Source organism: Pezoporus wallicus, unplaced genomic scaffold (assembly GCF_028554395.1).
Source record: "Pezoporus wallicus isolate ANWC-B61680 ecotype Strahan unplaced genomic scaffold, APGP_CSIRO_Pwel_v1 contig_8819, whole genome shotgun sequence".
NCBI classification, from domain to species: Eukaryota; Metazoa; Chordata; class Aves; order Psittaciformes; family Psittacidae; genus Pezoporus; species Pezoporus wallicus.
This window is the reverse complement of record NW_026637548.1, coordinates 248,390-266,592: the sequence shown is the minus strand read 5'-3', so window position 1 is coordinate 266,592 and position 18,203 is coordinate 248,390. Positions and strand designations below refer to the sequence as shown.

Genomic DNA, 18,203 nt, shown 5'->3' with positions numbered 1-18,203 from the left:
TTGCTGTACAGAAGCAGTTCAGCCACGGCCACCCTGCCACCAGAGGCAAGGATGGGTATATCCACATCAGCATCACTTCATCCAGGCCAGGAGACATCGCTGCAAGAGCAGCAGCATAGACTTCATCATGATTCTCAACCCGAGTACATTCCCAGGGCCGGCAGCAGGCCAAGACAGCCCACGCTGAAATCTGTTCAGCTTAATCTTCACAGAGAAATGACAGACTACCAAACTGTGCTGCTATTTCCTCTGTAACTGCAGCCAAACTCACTTCCATCAGAAGAGAGGTAATGGTCCTTCTAGATGGTCCTGCCTACCTTCTTCTCTTTTATTACACCTCAATTCTGTTGCCACCCTTTTCAGGATGGTATCCTACTGACCACAGTGACCACCTGCAGATCTCCACAAGAAACAAACAACACACAGAAAGACAGACAAAGCCCTTTTTGATTTCTCCTGAATCAATGGTACTTTTAAGTCTAATTCTTTCAGGAACAATCTCAGAATTACCTCCTCTGAATTTCTTGACCACCCACTGCAGCTGGTAAAAAAATCCAACCCTTCAACCAGCAGTGATGGAAAGCATTGGAGTGACACTGGAGATGGCTACTTCACTGTGCCCATTACAGCGTCCTGCTAAGAACGAGTCTCTTCCTTGTCTGCATAGACCAAGGCCACACAGATGTCAATACTCCAAGGTCTCTTTTGGAGACCCTAGAGGATGCCAAATCCCAGCTGCTTCTGCTCCATTTTCTCTCTGGGCACAAGTACCACAGACCAGGCTGTGGAGATCCCCAGGGTGTGCTGTGCAGAGCGGGTGACCTGTCTGCACACAGGACTGTGCTCAGTGAGACACAGCACTTGTCACGGGAGCTGCACAGACTCCCTGCACCGGGGAGAAAAGCAGCTTAAGTCTTCAGTCCATGGAGCACCCTGTGTGAATCCCACTCAGCTGACAGCTTCCCTTTGCCAGGTCTGTGGGGCACAGACCCTCCGCACCTTCCCCCTCGGTTATGGTAACACAATCCAGCAGAAGCCCCTGGTGCAAACATTTGCCTGAGCAGGCTCCAAACTGGGCACCGCCTCCGAGGGCAGTGTCCACACAAAGGAGCACGTTCTACCTCTGCACCAGCCCCTCTACAGTCAGAGGTAAAACAATTACTTCATTACAGTCGCACACCAAATCCCTCCTGCGGAATTCACATCAGCACTACTGCAACTTTATAACATTTGCATTATAAAAATGTCTGCAAAGGAGGCCAACAAAAACAGCTTTTTGTGCAGAGGAAGCTCTGTGGTCAGGATGATGTCATCAGAGAGCGCCAAATTAATTTCCTGTGGTTACATCCTACAGGAAATCCAAGGAGCTCAGCTTTCCTGCTACACCGAGCAGTCATTTGTTGTCAATAACCGTTAATTATGTGCCCAGATGTGTCATAAGCTAAGAACTATCACAATTAGCCTTCATTCCCTGGATTCCTCCCAGATGGACCGGGAGGATCAATGCTGATCCGCACCCAAAGCCAGTGGAATGCAGCAGCCCTCGTGTCCCGGGACAGCCCAGGGGCTCTGGGCATGCAGTGATGTTCCTGCCACCTCCTTCAGCCTCCCCCCACAACAGGGATCTGTGGCTTCGAGAAACACCACGGAGGAGCAGCAGCCATGCAGCCTGATTGAACAGGGACCCCAACCAAGAGCACTATAAAAACAGTGGTGAGTAACAGCTTTTCTGCTCTGCAGGAGGACAAACAGGAAAATCAGGAGTGATTCAGGAGGTTTTCCAGCTGCTGAAATAACCATGGAAATGCCCAGCAGGTCCCTTCCCTGTCACAGGCTTCCATGACCTACTGAAAGATGTATTTCTCCAAGGCTTACTTCATATTTAACTTAAAACACCTCAGTAAAGCACTTAGCTAATTCAAATGAATCTTTCCAATGACTTCTCAGAAGGAAAGTAATCCCCCTCAGTTTCCAGCTCTCCCCAGAACTCCTTGTGTTCACATGAATTTACACCTGCCCTGCTGCCTCTATCCCCTCCCTTCACCAGCCATGCAACCCACAAGCCATCTTCCCATTCACAGCAGAGGGGATCCGCTGGAGCGGGCCAGGGATAGCTTCTGTATCTGTAACTTGCACTAAAATTACGATTCTGTCCTTACAATGAATTTTCAGTAGGACCCTCCTGGCCCAGACTCTTCAGTCCATCAGCACGCTTCCCTGGCCTGGCAGGGAGCCCAGCACACCAAGAGCTGCATGGTAAGGGGTCAAGGCAAATCGGATCCATTCTGAACACCCCCTATACCTCACACAGCATTGCATTTTCAGGATTCTTTTCACTGCTTTTTAAACAAAATGTATTTTATGTGACCATTTGAGACAGGGACACAGCTCATGGCTAGTCTGGAAAAGGTGCAACACAGGGCACACCTAATATAATCCAGACTGACAGCACCTGTATCACAGGGAAGACAAGAGCTGATGACAGCCAGGGCCCAACTGCAGAGATGCTGCATTGACACCTACTCAGCAGCAGCCTCTGCCTCAGACCCCAAAGACTATGTGGGCAAAATGGACAGGAAGGGAGAAGGAGAAGAACAACCTGCTCAGAGCCCCACAGAAACTAGAGATATGGGGAGGCTGAAGGACAAACCAAGCATCCTGCCACCTGCATCACATACTGTATCCAGTAGTGCAAACCATTTCCTTAACAAGAAGGAAGTGAACAGCTAGAACAGAAACCATGCAGCTTCCAAATTCCCAGAATAAAAAGCATCAAACAGACAAGGCCTCTTGACACGTCTGTATCTCTCCAGAAAAGCACGCAGTACTGACTCCCAACTGGTCTAGTTAATAAGCTTCCTACCTCTCTGTCCTTGAGTTTCATGGCGAGCACCAGCTGATGTCTGTGGTTAGTGAGGGCCTCCCGGTAATTTCCTTTGGAGAAGAATGCGGAGCCCAGATTTCCGTGAGCTCGGCATTCTCCCGTCTGGTCACCTGGGTCACATGCAAACAAAGCAAAGGTTAGCTAACAGGGCATGGAACACACTGTGCAAGTGATGCTCCAGTGGGAGAACCAGCATCAGAACAAACTCATCCTTATGTTTAACACACAGCCTGAACTCTCCTCTTTGCTGGCCTTCAGAAACTTCTACAATAGCCACTAACCTTACTTTCAGAGTTGTTTTAACAGCTTCTTTCTTTGACCTGACACTCAGCAATTTCCCATCCTTCCATGTTTATTCCTTGCTTGACATTAGCAATTTTTTCATGCAAGTCAGTCAGTGGCCCAGGCTTCAAACAAGCAAAGAGCACGTCAGCTTTCTCCAGAAAGCAGTTCTGCAGCACAGCTCAGCTCAGCCCTTGATCTGTTGCTGCTATCAAGACACTGAAAGTAGCCCCTGTACTTTCAGTGAACTCTCCTGGTTGGAGCTCTCAAGAACTGTCTTGACCTCTGTCTCACATACTACCTTCTCTCTACAGCACCCACAAAGCTTGAAAGCTCTATGCTGTGCAGGACATACTGTACATGAGAGGAACTCTTCCAGTTTGTTTCTCTCTTTAGCCCTCCCATTCATCCACCGTCTCACTCCTGATTTGTTCCTTCCCTGGAAACTGCCTCAGAAGCTCAGACCAAGAACCTTTTTCCACTGAACTCTTGAAAACAGACTGCTTCATTTAAGACTCATTTAAGGTTTTGAGCCCAAGTCTACAGAGGGGACAAGGCCAGTTCCCACATACCTGACACCAGAGAATTCCAGGACCCTGTAAAACCTCAGCACGTTCATTGATCATCTGCCCTTCACACACGTGGTAAACAGGAATGAACAAGCCTGTAGCCTGCACATTCCCACTTCAGATTTGATTTAGCAGCTTGAGAAATCCTACAGACACCTGAGTATTATAGAGATGCTGACCATTAACACAGATCTGTTCCACCTGTAGCCACCTAGCACTCAGGTGAGTGAAAGGAGGACTCTTACCTAAGGTCTTGGCTACGTCCAAGTCCTGCTGCATGTATCCAGTGCTTTTCTCCGTGTTCCCAAGGGACCAGTATGCACTGCTCAGTGCGGAGAACACCGATCCCCGCAGCTTTAGGCTGCAGGTGCCGATCTTGAGGGCAGCCTCCAGCACCACCACCGAAGCCCCATGGTGGCCCGCTGTCAGAAGCTCCTGGCCAATCACAGACACCACGACAAAGGGGCTCTTGTCCAGCTTCATCTTCTGCAGTTGCTGATAGGTAGGCTCCAGGGACTCTGACACAGAGAAACGAAGGCAGAATTAGTTACTCAACAAACCATGTTACTTTTATCTAGATATCACCTTCACAACTCCTCTGTGCTTTCTGGGAACCAAGTGACATGCAAGTCATGGACCAGACTACCCAAATCAAACCAAGATTACAGAAACTCAGGGCTCAAATGCATCATCTAACACCTAATACAGTAAGATACATTGAGTAGCAAGTTTTCCCTGGAAGACAGCACAAACATGCCGAGCAGTCTCATACTGAGCTCTGAAGACTGGCCTAATGGCAGAAGGAATTCAGAGAACACTAAAGAGTTTTGTAGGAAACTGGAAACGGGCCACCAGCAGTAAACGCACTGCAGTGTCTGCTCCTGCAGCACAGACTTACAGCTGCACGTCAGCAAAACCTGTGCCTGTCCAGCCAGCACAAGCACAGCACCACCATGCACCAAGAGAGGTGACAGGAACTGCAGAGCCGAGCTGCTCCTTAGGCAGGAGGCAGTGCTCCTGACAACAGCAGCTGACCTGCCAGACTACCTACAACAGCCAGATTTGGGGATGCTTACACAGAAATACCATATTACCTGCACTCTTAGCAGCAGCCACAGTACCTTAGGGTACCAAATGAAATTAGCTTCACAAGGTAAGTGCTATATAGGACAGAAGCTTCCAGATTAATTCACTTTAGAGGATGGAGAAAAACACTGTAAAAAAAAAAAAAGAAACACCACTGGGGATGTTTTTTTCATTTCAGCATTTCTTGGCTCCTGTGCCAAGGGGCTCCCAGCAGCATCTGCTGAGGGTGAGAACTGCCACATTCCCTCCTGGGAAATACCACTAGGACATTGCAATACAAAGCCTGCAAGAGAAACAGAGCAGCAGAGAAAAACAGCTCCTCCTCCCTCTAGAGAGGAAAAGCCTGAAAACAGGGACATTATGAAAGAGAGGTGCTGCACAGCCATTATGGTTTCAAGGTCCCTGTGATTTCAACACTTCCTGAGTATCAGTGAATTAGCCAAGAAGATTTTTTTGCCTTCTGGAACACTCTTGTTTTGAGAGACATTAGTGCCATGGGAAAACTGCTGATGCGCTCTTCTGGGCAAAAACCTGGAGCATTTAAGACTCTCTATTCCCAATGGTCAAGCACCAGAACAACATGGGAAGCTGTTCCAAGCAATAATAACGCCAGGGCCACAGCAGTACACAGCTCTCCTATCTACAGTGATACTGGACAAAAGACAAATGAGCAAGGACTTCACTGGAACTGCTGCACAAGAGCAGCCTCACGAGCTGGGTATCACCATCTTGCTGTCTGAATTGGAAGAATATTCATTGCTCCTCCTCCAACTTCAGGCTCCTTTCTCAGCAGAGAAGCCAAACCCTGAAACATTTCCCTTCGGGCTTCCAGGTTCTCCCCCGCCTCAAGTGCTGGCCGAGTCAGAGATGGACTGATGCTACCACCTCTAAGTACCTCAGCAGATGACTGTCATCCCTGAGAAGATCCCCTGGTGCTTACCTCTCATAGGAGATTTCATGGCGGCCTCGACCATGCCAACCAGAAGCTGCAGACTCTTGGGATCCTGAGCCAGTCCTGACGCAAATGCTGCCAGTGCATCCGCATGACGCCCGAGATACTGAAGGGCTACACCCTGTCGGAAGTATGCCTGGAAAGCCAAAGGGAAGAAGAAGTGCCAATTACTTCACTGGCAGAAGTCACAAATACCAGCTGTGCCCATGCCCACATGCTGGGGGACACTGGGGCTACACAGGCACGTTCTGGCTCCTTTGGTCATGCTGGCTGTAATTAAAAGAGAATACTTGAACAGCACCGCCTGGTCTGTGAGTAGCATCCAGACACACACACACACACACACACGGGTGTGATGACATTCCACCCTCTGCAGGGCCTCAGAACTGCTCTGGAGACCATGGGTGGTAATTACTATGAAGGCAAAGCTTTCCTCTTGGACTTGGACTTATTCTTAACCACTTATAACCAAATGCTCATTCTCAAGACCTCCACTTCAGCCCTCCTGGCTCACATAGCATGCAAATAACCTGTTTCCTTTCTCATCAGTTCATACCAGTAAGTCCAATATAAACACCTAGTACTAGCAGGGATCAAAATGTACTGAAAGCTCAAGTTGCAATGAAACACGATGAATGATGCAAAGATCCAGACAGAAGCTGAACCTCCTCTCCCCACACATAATGCAGACACTATGTAGTTGAGGTCCTGACTCTTCAAGCACCTTTGATGCCCATTGTTCAGGTTTCATCTTCATGGCTAATACTCTCCTGATACAAACTTTGCTGCACTTCAGGTTCACTCAAAGCTATTTCAAGAGCACAAACAAAGCTGTCAGAAGATAAAACAATATTTGCATTTCATTAGAAGTGCTTTATAAACATAAAGGTGCTCCTCCAGAGTGGCTCCTAATACTGCTTTCATGGATGAGACCTGATCACTATCTCCCTCCATCTGTAACAGAAACCTGCTCAAGATACATTAACTATACAACTGTAGAAGTCATTTTACGTAAACAGAATAAATCTCCAATTAATACCCAAACTGGTATTTCATCAGAGCTTTCAAACACTTTTGGAATCCAATCCAGGGATGCAGAGATTAAGGAAAATCAGAAATGACATGAGAAATTTATCAACATGAATATATAATCTCTTTCCATTAGTAAACCTTGATTGTAGAACCACCCATAATTAATTAGATGAAAGCAAAATTCTTTTCATTAACCTTTACTATAAATGTGCTTTTATTGAACCAAACAAGCTACTGTACTGGAAACCCAATTCAATGTTAATTAGATTACTAGCATGAAGCTTTAAATCAAAGAAAATACAAAGAACAACGTGCAGTGGCCACCAAGCGCAAGGCCTCCCAGCAGCAAGTGAGCTGTCACCTAAATTATGGTGTACACTTTTATGCCCTTTTTTCCCCAGAATTATCATCTAATTACTTTCTTTAACACCTGATGACAGAGGCAGTTTGACACAGCACTTCTCTGATGGGAACCTTTCCAGCCAACAAGGCTGGCCCAGGACAAGCATGTCTGCCTGGTTCAGGTACCAAGGATGAGAGCACACACAGCAGGCAGCAAGGGAATGCTGTACTGCAGGCGGGTGCCCCACATCTCCCGCTCTGCAGGAAGGGAGAACCTGCCACCTCCTCCCTCCAAGCGCACGCTGAGGGGACAGACAGCACCCGTCGGTACCAAAGTCAGCAGAGCCCAGCACCCAACAGTAGCTTGCACACAGGGCCCCAAGGAAAGGGAGGGGGATGCTGCAGGCCATGGAGACAAACCTCCCACAGCCTCCATGAGACAGGAATACCAAGGCTTCTGTTTCCAAGGTTCAGAGGGACCACACAGCACAATCCTCTCACTTCCTATCTCATACACACAGCACTGTAGGACAAAAAGCGTCATACTCGTCACCTATAGGCATGGCAACAGCTCATGTTCGTGTCTCCCATGAAGGAAAATGGTCCCTGTGAGGAAAACAGAGAAAAGGCAAGGCTTTTCTTGCCAACAAAACAAAGGCGAAGCCTCTGCCCTACTTCCAGTTCTTGTATAGAGCTCCAAGTGAACATCATGTCCCAAGCGGAGAAAATGCACCACAGGTGCAACACCAGAGTCTGCATCCCCTAAGCTCTGCATCCCGAGGGCACCACAGGCTCCAGGTGGCAGAAGAAAACAGAGCAGGGATGAGGCTCACAAGCTGCACGCAGCTCTGTACCGGGCACCTCCAACATCTGCTCTGGAAAGCATTTTTGTGCCCTCCCCACATCTATTCCTGGAAGTCCCCCCTGGAAACCACTTAATTTGAATACAAACAGAGCATTCAGAGCCTGAAAGAAAAATCTATTAATTGTAACTGAAAGGAAGATTTTAGCCAACTTTTTCCTGCAAAACCCCTTCCGTCGTTTCTTCTCCAGTTTCCAGTGTATACAGAACACTCTCCACACATTGTGTTCCCCAGAGACCTTTAGCAAAGTAAGTAATGAGCACTCACACCACCTATTTCCTCCCCAAGAGGCGTACACAAGTTAGTTTAGCAATGGAATGAAGACACTGTATCAAGGGAAAGATCTGCAAAGAGGAAACTGAGAATCACCCTTTAGAAGAGGAGAGGAAAAGGAAAGGCAGGGAGCCAGCAGCTGCAGCTGAAGCAATGAGACATGGAGCAGCTCTTCAGTCCTGACACACGCAGGGTCTTCTCACACCTCAGTGAACTTCACAGTTATAATCACACCATGTGAAGGCAGGGGAGAACTCACCCCACAGCAAAAGTTATGCTCATTGTCCATTCACCCCAGGTAAGAAAGAACTAGTGATTTCTTTTAAGAAGATTAAAGCCACAAGAGAATGATGTTTTGCTAAGGACAAGACAGATGAACAGCAGGTGTTTTCTAACCTGTGGCTCTCTGCATCCTCCATGTAACACACAGAGCTGGAGCTGGAACCACCTCCTTCAGTTTTTCAATCTCCAAATCACACTTCCCAGGAGCCTTTGGGAGGGGTGTAGCACTAAAGGGTAAGAGGCAGCTCTACCAAACCCCTAATCTTATCAAGTCACCAGTACTACATTAGAGAAGCTGTTTGAGAGTAATCCTGTGTGCCCATGGACCTTGAGTTCTGGGAAATCAGACCACATGGCCTTTCCATGGATATGTTTTACTCCATGAACACCTAGGCTCACTGCAGCCAGGTTACAGATTTCATACAGCCAAGTGGAGATGGCCTGGGGTGGAGGACAGGGAATAATTAGTGCTTGCTACCCATAACACCACAGAAAGCACAGCTGATATTCTGGAAGCAAAAATAAGTTACTCTAATTAACTGGCAAAAAATATTTGGCAAGAAACATCAAAGCCATGCAGAAAACTGGCCCTGTAACAAGCCTGCTCACACGCGAGCCCGGGCACAGAGAGCCAGGGATGCGGAGCTGCATCAGGACCCATCCAAAGCCACCAGATCTTCCCACCTTGTTCATGTTTCACTGGCTCCCCCCCTTTTTCAGCCCCCATGCTTTTCAGCACGTGACAGGTTCTCATGGCAGGATCGCAGCTTTTGGTGCTTTTCTCTACCTTCAATTTAATTTTACAAGAATTGTATGGACAGAACAAAAAGAACACGGAGCAAGACCCTCCTCATGGGCCGCTGCAGTTTGGCAGAGGCAGCCGGTGGCGGGGCTGCAGCAGGCAGCACCTGCCCAGCCAAGCAGAACGTCGCTCTCCAATTCTGAGCACGAGTCCCATTTGTTCTGCTCAATGTATTGACAGTGCAGCTTCTGCACAGGCTGGTATTTTTCATCTGTGTTTATTACAGCCCATTTAATGCACAAGGAGAATTTCTATCTGTCCTAGTAGGAGCTAGCACTGGACTGACTGCTGCAGCATCCAGGCAATGCAAACACAAATGTGCTTGTTAGGTTTTTAATGCTCATCATCTGAGATCGCATCTGGATAACTGGAAAGACCCTGAATATTAAATTTTCACATGCAATCTGAAGCAGGATTAGACTGTAAATGCCATCACTGAAATGGCCAATATCAAGAGGGGCTCTGACATTTTTATTAACCCTTCTAGTATCAATATGAAAAAGCTGGTTTAGGCACAGCAATAATAATTGGTTTATAATTGATACAAAACAAGAGCACATATGAATATGAATGGGACCTCTATATTTTCCAGGATTCTGCTAAACAAAAACAAGCCCAGCAAAGGAAGCCCAAGACAACTCAATGCTTTTCTTATCGGGCAAGTATAAAAATATTCTTTAATTTTCTGGCCCAGGAATCCAGGCAAACACTCATGCTGTACTGGCATCTGCAGCAGGCTCTGGTATAACTCTTGGAGCTCATACCATTTTCCCCAGTAGAATCCATAGCAATGAATCGTTCAGACCTCATATGCAAGGCTTGCAAGAGCTAGAGGGAAGCAGCAGCCACAGGAGTTCAATCCTGTCTTACCACAGTCTCTTGTAAGACTGAAGCATGAGCTCATGTTTCTGGAATATGATTTAGTTCCAGGCTATAAGCATTTTTCTAACAGTAGCCCATCTTGTACACTTCACATCACTGGGCAGGATGGTGTGCTGTTTAGAAATGCTTTCAGAACAGCTCAAACTGCAGGATTACCTGTCCTGTCGCCCGGCTGCCTCAGGACACAGAGCCTGCAGGCTGCCCTGACACAGACTGCCTTGGGATCTCCATCGGCCAAGGGCGCCAGGGGCTCCCGCGCCTCCTCCCTGCTCTGCACAACCCTCTGGCACTGCACACAGCAACCCCACCACCATGGGGGGGCTCATCCCTTAACGCTGTCAGCAGTCTTCATGCTCAGATGCTCATTTACATCATGAATTGCTGCCCAACTTGCAACTGGATAATGGAGGCAGAGGAACAGAACTGGAACTGCATCAGAAGAACCTGGAACAGAAAATTACTGTCAAACAAACACGGAAAACCTGAAAAAAAAAAAAAAAAGCCACAGCCTTAGACAAAGGCTCCCATTGTACACAGGGGAGGAAATCCAAAACACCTTTGTACTCATGTCAGCTTCGGACCCTGGACAGCCACTATCTGGACAGGAAAGGCAAGCACAGGGAAAACGCTTTTTCCACAATGCTCCCTTGGTTTGCCAGATCAGGAGATGATGCCAAAAACAGCACAAGTGACCTACGAAGCACCTCACCAGCCTGTTCTGAGCCTGCAAAACGTCCCGCACAGACGGACCCATGGGACGGGGCAAGCGGCACTGCCACCGAAAAGAAGGGAAATGAGGGAACAGCCACTACGGCTGCTTGGGGCCAAGGACCAGGTTGAATCTTTCCTCTCCCCTTGTAACTGCTTTACAGCCAAATTGTCAAGAAAAAACACAGGATAAATCTCTGCTGTGGGATTTCAAGAATGTGAGGAGAGGGAAGAATGCGCTTTAATTCAGAACACATGCAGCACATGCATAAATACTGCCTGCTGTCCAGAGGAACTGAGCTCCCACTTCCCAAAGCTAAGGCTGCACCCTAGGAAACAATCTTCCTTTGCAGCCCGTACACTGGGCAGGCACCTGAACTGCTGCCATTACCCTGCCCCAGAGAACAAGCAGAGCCCCGATGGGTCTCTGTCTCTGCAGCAGAGCTTTTCCACCTTTCACCCACTCCAGGGTGTCTCCTACAGAAGCCACACTACTTGGAAATGGAAATTTCCTCTACTCCCCATTGAGCCTATACAGGAAAACAGGAAGAGAGCATCAAGCACTGTTTTATCCAAAGAGCATTTAATTACTCTTATTAACTGTGTGGCCAGCAGAGACTGTGCACAGATCACTTGCTCACCTGAATGAAACGGAATCATCAATAGTAAAGAGTCAAATCTGTGCTCAGTCTAAGTTAAGAACCCAGCTTTCTGCGTAGCTGCTGGCTGTTGCCCTGTTCTTACCTGCTTCAGGCTCGCTCTAGAAACAGCAGCTCCAATCCAGATTCCCCCCTCCAAGAGCATCCCCACCTTCCACAGCAGGTGGTGGTGACAGCCTTCCCATCTTTATCACATACAACTCTTTAAGTCTTATTGAATAGCAAGAACAGCCATGAGTGAAGTGCTCTGGACAAGTAACCACCAACCAATTGATGCCCAAATTCATCACAGGGAAAGCACCAGCATCCTCTTGTGTTTAAAGCTGTTGGGCACAGATGCGTATGCAGCATATTCTAGAATCCCTAAACAGAGACAAAGTTTTGCCCAATTTCAGGCTGAACAACTGCACAAGAAAAGTCACTTTTCATCCTGCTCAGAAGTAACACCAATACTGGTCAGATAGAATTGGAGATTTTGTAGATACAGAATTACACAAAACTTACAATAGATGGGTTAGATAACACCTGTAGGCTGCTTCTCAGTGAGGTCTGGGCCAGCAGCAGGCTGTTTTTAATGCCGTATTACCTTGAGTGCTTTGCTTAATGTCAGCACTGTACCATGACTTAAATCGTATTAACATTTGGTATTTAACTGCCAGTGTACATGTGCACACAATTCTCCCAATTCTAACACCACCAAAAGCATTGAGAACCTTTGCAGAGCTCAAGAATATACAGACATGTGCTCCTATTTGTTCTTATACCCTTAAAAGCAAAAACAAATTAAAAACCAGTACAAAGGGAAAAGAGGGAATAATAAAAATCATGTCCTAAACTGGAAGACATCCACCACCAGAGCTCTTTCTGCTATTCAGCTTGAGTGTTCCAGCACAGTTTCATTGTCTCACTTCGAATTACTCATCTGAGCAGCAGCTCAAATGACTGCTCCCCTTCAGCCCTTCTCCATCTCGCATCTTGCAGGCTCTGCAAGCTTCATGGATCCCACTGAAAACTGACCGCAAAATCCAGAAATGAGACATTAAAGCATCTGGTCAGCCCACAGTGGTGAGGCAAATCCAGCAGCAGAGATAATTCAAAGATCCATGTTACGGTGGTGGGGCTGACATGCTGAAGGGAGGGATGGGATCCAGAGGGACCAAGGCATTTTATCCAAATGACTCAAACCCTTCATAACTACCGAGCGTCAGATAAACGTTGATCAGCATCAAATGTAAACAGCAATTTGCATGGCCAAAGAGCTAGTGTGCCACAATATCCTAAACAGGCAGGGGAGGATTTTAACACAGGCGGCTTTCCCTGTACAACACACACTGCACTGAAACAACACCTGTGCACACAACCAAATACCTGCAGAGGTGCTAGTGCACATGGAGGCATCTTCAGAGCCCCCAGGATTATGCTGGGCTTTGTGGTAAACAACCCTGAAGCCATTTCCCTTCCATGCAACTCCATGGGTCCATTCTCAAAACTGCCTTGATCTCAAGCTACGTCCCTATCTCAGAGTAGAAACACATGAACAAGAAAAAAATCTGAACAGTACAATTTCCAAGAGCTGTCAAAATAGAGGACAAAAAGCAGTAAATAGCAGAAAAGGCGCTGGATGATGGCGAGTTGTGACGTGCATGTGCCCATGCGGCTGCAGAGCACCCTGCGGGATGCTGGAGCTGCTCTGCACCCCCTAGAGAAGCACCTGGTGCCCTGGAGGAGCTGTGACAGAGAAGCCAGCACACATCTATCTCCTGCAGACACGGGCTCCTGGCTCAGCGTCCCTGTTCCGTCCCAGCCCAAGTGCTCAGCCAGCGCTGCCTGCCAAGAAGGACAAAGCTGATGATGGAGGAAAGGAGAAAAATCAAATTTGCACAAGTACGAAATACATAAATCTCTTTGGCCAAGGTGAACGTGGGAAAAATTCTTCAGGAGGGGAGTCACACGCAGCAAGTTCTGCCAGATCATTACTCTTGTAATGCAAAGGGGAGAAACAGCAACACCATGTTTCCCTACAATGACTCAACCTCCTTTATCACAGATCTCTGAAGCACCAAGTAATTTAGTAGTTGCTGTGGAAACTGCTAGTTTTATTGAACAGCCCTGTAAGGGTCAAGAGGTACCATCAAACTGGCCAATTACAAATTACTTCCCTGCTAAACATCTGCTTCATTTTAGCTGCCCTACCACTTCTCTGGTTTGCTGTTAGAACAGTACATGGACTGACTCCAGAATAGGAGTCATCCTTCAGTGGGGCTTCAACAGGTAAGTCCAAAAACAGCAATTCTCATGCCCAAATACACTGTAAACTCCTTCACAGAGAGAAGCCATGCTGAGGGCAGAATGGCTAAGGGGCTGTGGACTACAGTTTCTCCCACACATCAGCACTGACCTGCGACGCCAGGAACCAGCATGAAGAGTTAGTTTGCATGGTGATCCCGAAAGGTCTCACACTGCTGCTTACAACAGCAATGAAAGGAACAACCCACCAGAGTGACCTCCTTGTGCCTTCGAGAAGGGACGAAACAGAGCAGCAGAAGAGCACTTCCTAGCAGGGTCTATGCTCTAGGAACACAAAACAAACCCTTTGCCTGCTCTGAACTACCACAAAACAATGTCATCCACCTTCCTTCATCACAGGAATTACCGGCCCAAATTACAAATGCCAGTTAGCAGCATCTGTTTCTACAGGCAAGGAGAACAGCAAGAGCATTGCTTGCATTTCCAGCTTTGCTATTGAGCTCACTAGATTTCAGTCCCACAGAAGAACCTTGTTTCTCAAGTTCCTTATTATAGAATCACAGAATTGTTAGGGTTGGAAAGGACCTTAAGATCATCCAGTTGCAACCCCCCTGCCATGGGCAGGGACACCTCACACTAAACCAGGTCACCCAAGGCTCTGTCCAACCTGGCCTTGAACACTGCCAGGGATGGAACATTCACAACTTCCCTGGGCAACCCATTCCAGTCCCTCACCACCCTCACAGTAAAGAATTTCTTCCCTATATCCAATCTAAACTTCCCCTCTTTAAGTTTTAACCCATTACCCCTTGTCCTATCACTACAGTCCCCAATGAAGAGTCCCTCCACAGCATCCCTATAGGCCCCCTTCAGATACTGGAAGGCTGCTATGAGGTCTCCACGCAGCCTTCTCTTCTCCAGACTGAACAGCCCCAACTTTCTCAGCCTGTCTTCATACAGGAGGTGCTCCAGCCCCTGATCATCCTTGTGGCCTCCTCTGGACTTGTTCCAACAGTTCCATGTCCTTTTTATGTTGAGGACACCAGAACTGCACACAATGCTCCAGGTGAGGTCTCTCGAGAGCAGAGTAGAGGGGCAGGATCACCTCCTTCGATCTGCTGGTCATGCTCCTTTTGATGCAGCCCAGGATACAGTTGCTTTCTGGGCTACAAGCGCACACTGCCGGCTCATGTTCATTTTCTCATCAACCAGCACCCCCAAGTCCTTCTCTGCAGGGCTGCTCTGAATCTCTTCTCTGCCCAACCTGTAGCTGTGATTATTTCAACTTCATGCAAGTCTATTGCCAACCTAAAAGCATCAGCAGGAAGTTACAAGAGTGCAGAAGTAAGGTCTCCTCTACAGAGGAATCAAACAAGTTTTCAGGGCAGGGGCCCTTCCTGCTGCTTTTTCCCAAGGCAGGCAGCATCACCTGGAAATCCTCATTCCAACACCTTGTACCTTCAAATTACAATTGTACTTAATTCAAATAACTCCAGTGAGCAGGAGAGAACATTCTACTGCTGAGCAGAGCTGAATTTAGGAGGCCACATGCTTTCCAATGACAGCCATGCCCAAGCTCTCTGCCCAGGGCAAGCCAGCCAAGGGAAGGCTCTGTTCCCTCCCCACACTTTTTCTCTATTCTTCCTTTGGCTGAAATTATCCAAGTGATGACAAAGAAAGCAAAAGCTACATCTGTAGACAAGTTCTGGTCTTCCTCACACATCCTGTGAACTCCATTACTTCTGTAAAGTTCTGGCTTGGAAGAAAATATTCTAAACTCTGAGGCATTTGGCATGCATTGGTACAGAGACTCCAGCCCTTACTCAGACTTTCCATCCTAAGGAACCCCAGGAGAAATGAAAGCATTTCTCTGTGCATCCACAGGGAAAGTCTCCCCTTCATCTGGTGTTGAGTTTATAATACTAATCACAGTATCACAGTATGCTAGAGATTGGAAGGGACCTCAAAAGATGATCTAGTCCAATCCCCCTGCCGGAGCAGGAACACCTAGATAATGTTACACAGGAATGTGTCCAGGCGGGTTTTGAATGTCTCCAGGGAAGGAGACTCCACAACCTCCCTGGTCAGCCTATTCCAGTGTTCCGTCAAACTTGAGAAGAAACTTCTTCTCAGTGAGGGTAAGTGGAACCTCTTGTGTTCCAGTTTGTACCCATTACCCCTTGTCCTATCATTGTTTGCCACTGAGTGGAGCCTGGCTCCATCCTCGTGACACTCCCCCTTTATATATTTATATACACTAATGTTGGTTCTCTTTTCTAAAATTCTGCACCATGCACTAAAACCTGCACAGGGATGTCCTCTTCACTTGGTGCGAGCTGGAACAATGTGAATAACCTTGGGCAAGAGCTTGAAGCCAGTAAGTAACAGGGAAATTTCCTCCACAAGGTACCAAGAAAAAGCCACGAGAACAAAGAGCAGCAAGCACTGCCTGCTGCCTGCCACCAGCCTGCAGATCCATGAGGGTGCCAGAAGGTGAACAAGCAGCCTTGGTGAATAATTGAAGACACAATAATGAAACCTCAGAATGTCAGAGACATAATATGCTTCTGTAGGTTTCATCAGGAAGCCTTTGCGTTCCCAAATAAGACACACTGAATAAGTTATCCCTTGGTCAGCAGCTGTTGACTCACAGCTAACGATGGTCCAACACACGTCAGGACACTTGAATGGGTCTGGACAGATGAATGAGCAGGGTCCAGAGGGAAGAGGTGATGAAACCTCAGCCCGTTCACCCATGCACCCAGCAGCCCCACAGGTTCTGAACCTGCTTTAGTGCCACCCAACAGTTCCTCGCCCCAATGCTGCTCCTCAGCAGCAAAAGCAGGAAGGTGACCTGCGCTGGGCTGGTGTCCACCACCCCAACACCTAGAGCCATGCTCACCCAACTCGAACCTGGAGGCTCACCGTGGTTGGCGTATGGCATGTCCCAGCTGCACCAGCCACAGCACGGGGCACAAAGCCAAAGGAGTCGGACCCCTCCTTCCACTGTAAAGTACTTGCTCTCATAGGGCTGAAGAGACACTCACCCCCAACCTGACTTATGGGCCTGGTTAAACAGGAAGGTGAGTGTATTTGGTAAAAGATAAACCCGACTGACAGTATGAATTATGAATCTGCTTCTTTCAATGTGGAATGCTCCCTGTGGGCTTCACAAAGCAGTGTCTGCTGCCCTGTTCCTGAGCCTGTCCTCAGCTGCACACTGACACAAGCTGTCCCCACAGAGACATCCGTGAGGCGATGGACAAACGTTTCACAGATCCACCATGTTCACACACCAAGTGCTGCCAGCAGCCACCACAAGCAGACCTGCACCCGACGGACACTGCGTGTCCACCTCTTCGGTGCTCACGTGTCCAGCAATCCACATCTGGCCTGTTTCACCAGTTACTATATGGCAGCAGCGACAAATCCCTGTATTTCCAAGGGAAATCCACAATTGCCACACTCAACTGCCTGTGATAGGATCAAAGAGTACAGCTCAAGCTGGTCTGGAAATCTGCTTTCCTAGGAATCTACTTCAGATAGTATGAATACACAGATACCTAACACACACATAACAAAGCTTTTTAACACACACAAAAAAGCAGGATTTAAGTCAATTCTCAACCACCAAGGACTCATCCACATATTCCAGTCCTGAAGCAGCCCCCATCAATATTAACAAACCTGGTGGCATGAGTAATTACCTCTTGACTCATCCTTTTAATGACAGAAGCGTTCTCAGCTGAGCTATTCCTCTGGGAGGAAAGGGCAGCATGTCCGAAGCAGAGCTGTGTGCTTGCAGCATTCCCTGCAGAACAGGCAAGCACTCGCTAACGAATTCTCCTTTCCACCAAGGCTTACATCAGCTTTGTAAAGTATCAGATTATTTGAGGGGAAAAAAATAAAATGTAATGCAACTACACTGTGCACATGTTGGCTTGGCTTTGCTGATAATAAATGCTTTCTGTTGTTTCTCTTAATCTTATCACTTCCATGGCTTCTGGATGCCAACACTGGTAAAGCGGGACTGTGTACCCTGATCTTAAGTATGTCCATACAGAGAGGATTCAAACAATGCCCGGTGCTAAAAAAAGGAGATGAAACATTTTTAAAAGAAATGTAAAGTGAGAATTAAGAGTCTGGAAAGATTTGGTCATTGAAATGACAACGTGTCAGACAAAGGCAAAAGACAAGCAATGAAGAAATCAAATTCACTTAAGTGTGCATGTGTGTGCACTCATGCATATGTAACAGAAAGACATCCAGCTGCCGATCAATCATGCTAACATCATATTAACATCAGAAACCTCAGCTTTGTGTCAGTGTCTGCACACCGG

The 18,203-nt window shown here is 47.5% G+C and overlaps 1 protein-coding gene across 6 annotated transcripts in view; it reads right to left on the bottom strand.

The window, feature by feature from the left end:
* The window catches only part of TTC28 (tetratricopeptide repeat domain 28), a 122,690-nt gene that overhangs the window by 47,893 nt on the left and 56,594 nt on the right, over window positions 1-18,203 (bottom strand). For 4 of the 6 annotated variants that reach the window (XM_057406176.1, XM_057406177.1, XM_057406179.1 and 1 more), the window contains 3 exons: window positions 5,762-5,909; window positions 3,981-4,253; window positions 2,864-2,994 (listed from right to left, as the gene is read on the bottom strand). In XM_057406176.1, coding sequence (XP_057262159.1) covers window positions 2,864-2,994; window positions 3,981-4,253; window positions 5,762-5,909 — 552 coding nt within the window. Of the gene's footprint in view, window positions 1-2,863; window positions 2,995-3,980; window positions 4,254-4,829; window positions 4,952-5,761; window positions 5,910-18,203 lie in introns of those variants that run through there. The other 2 variants (XM_057406181.1, XM_057406182.1) reach the window with 2 other exon arrangements.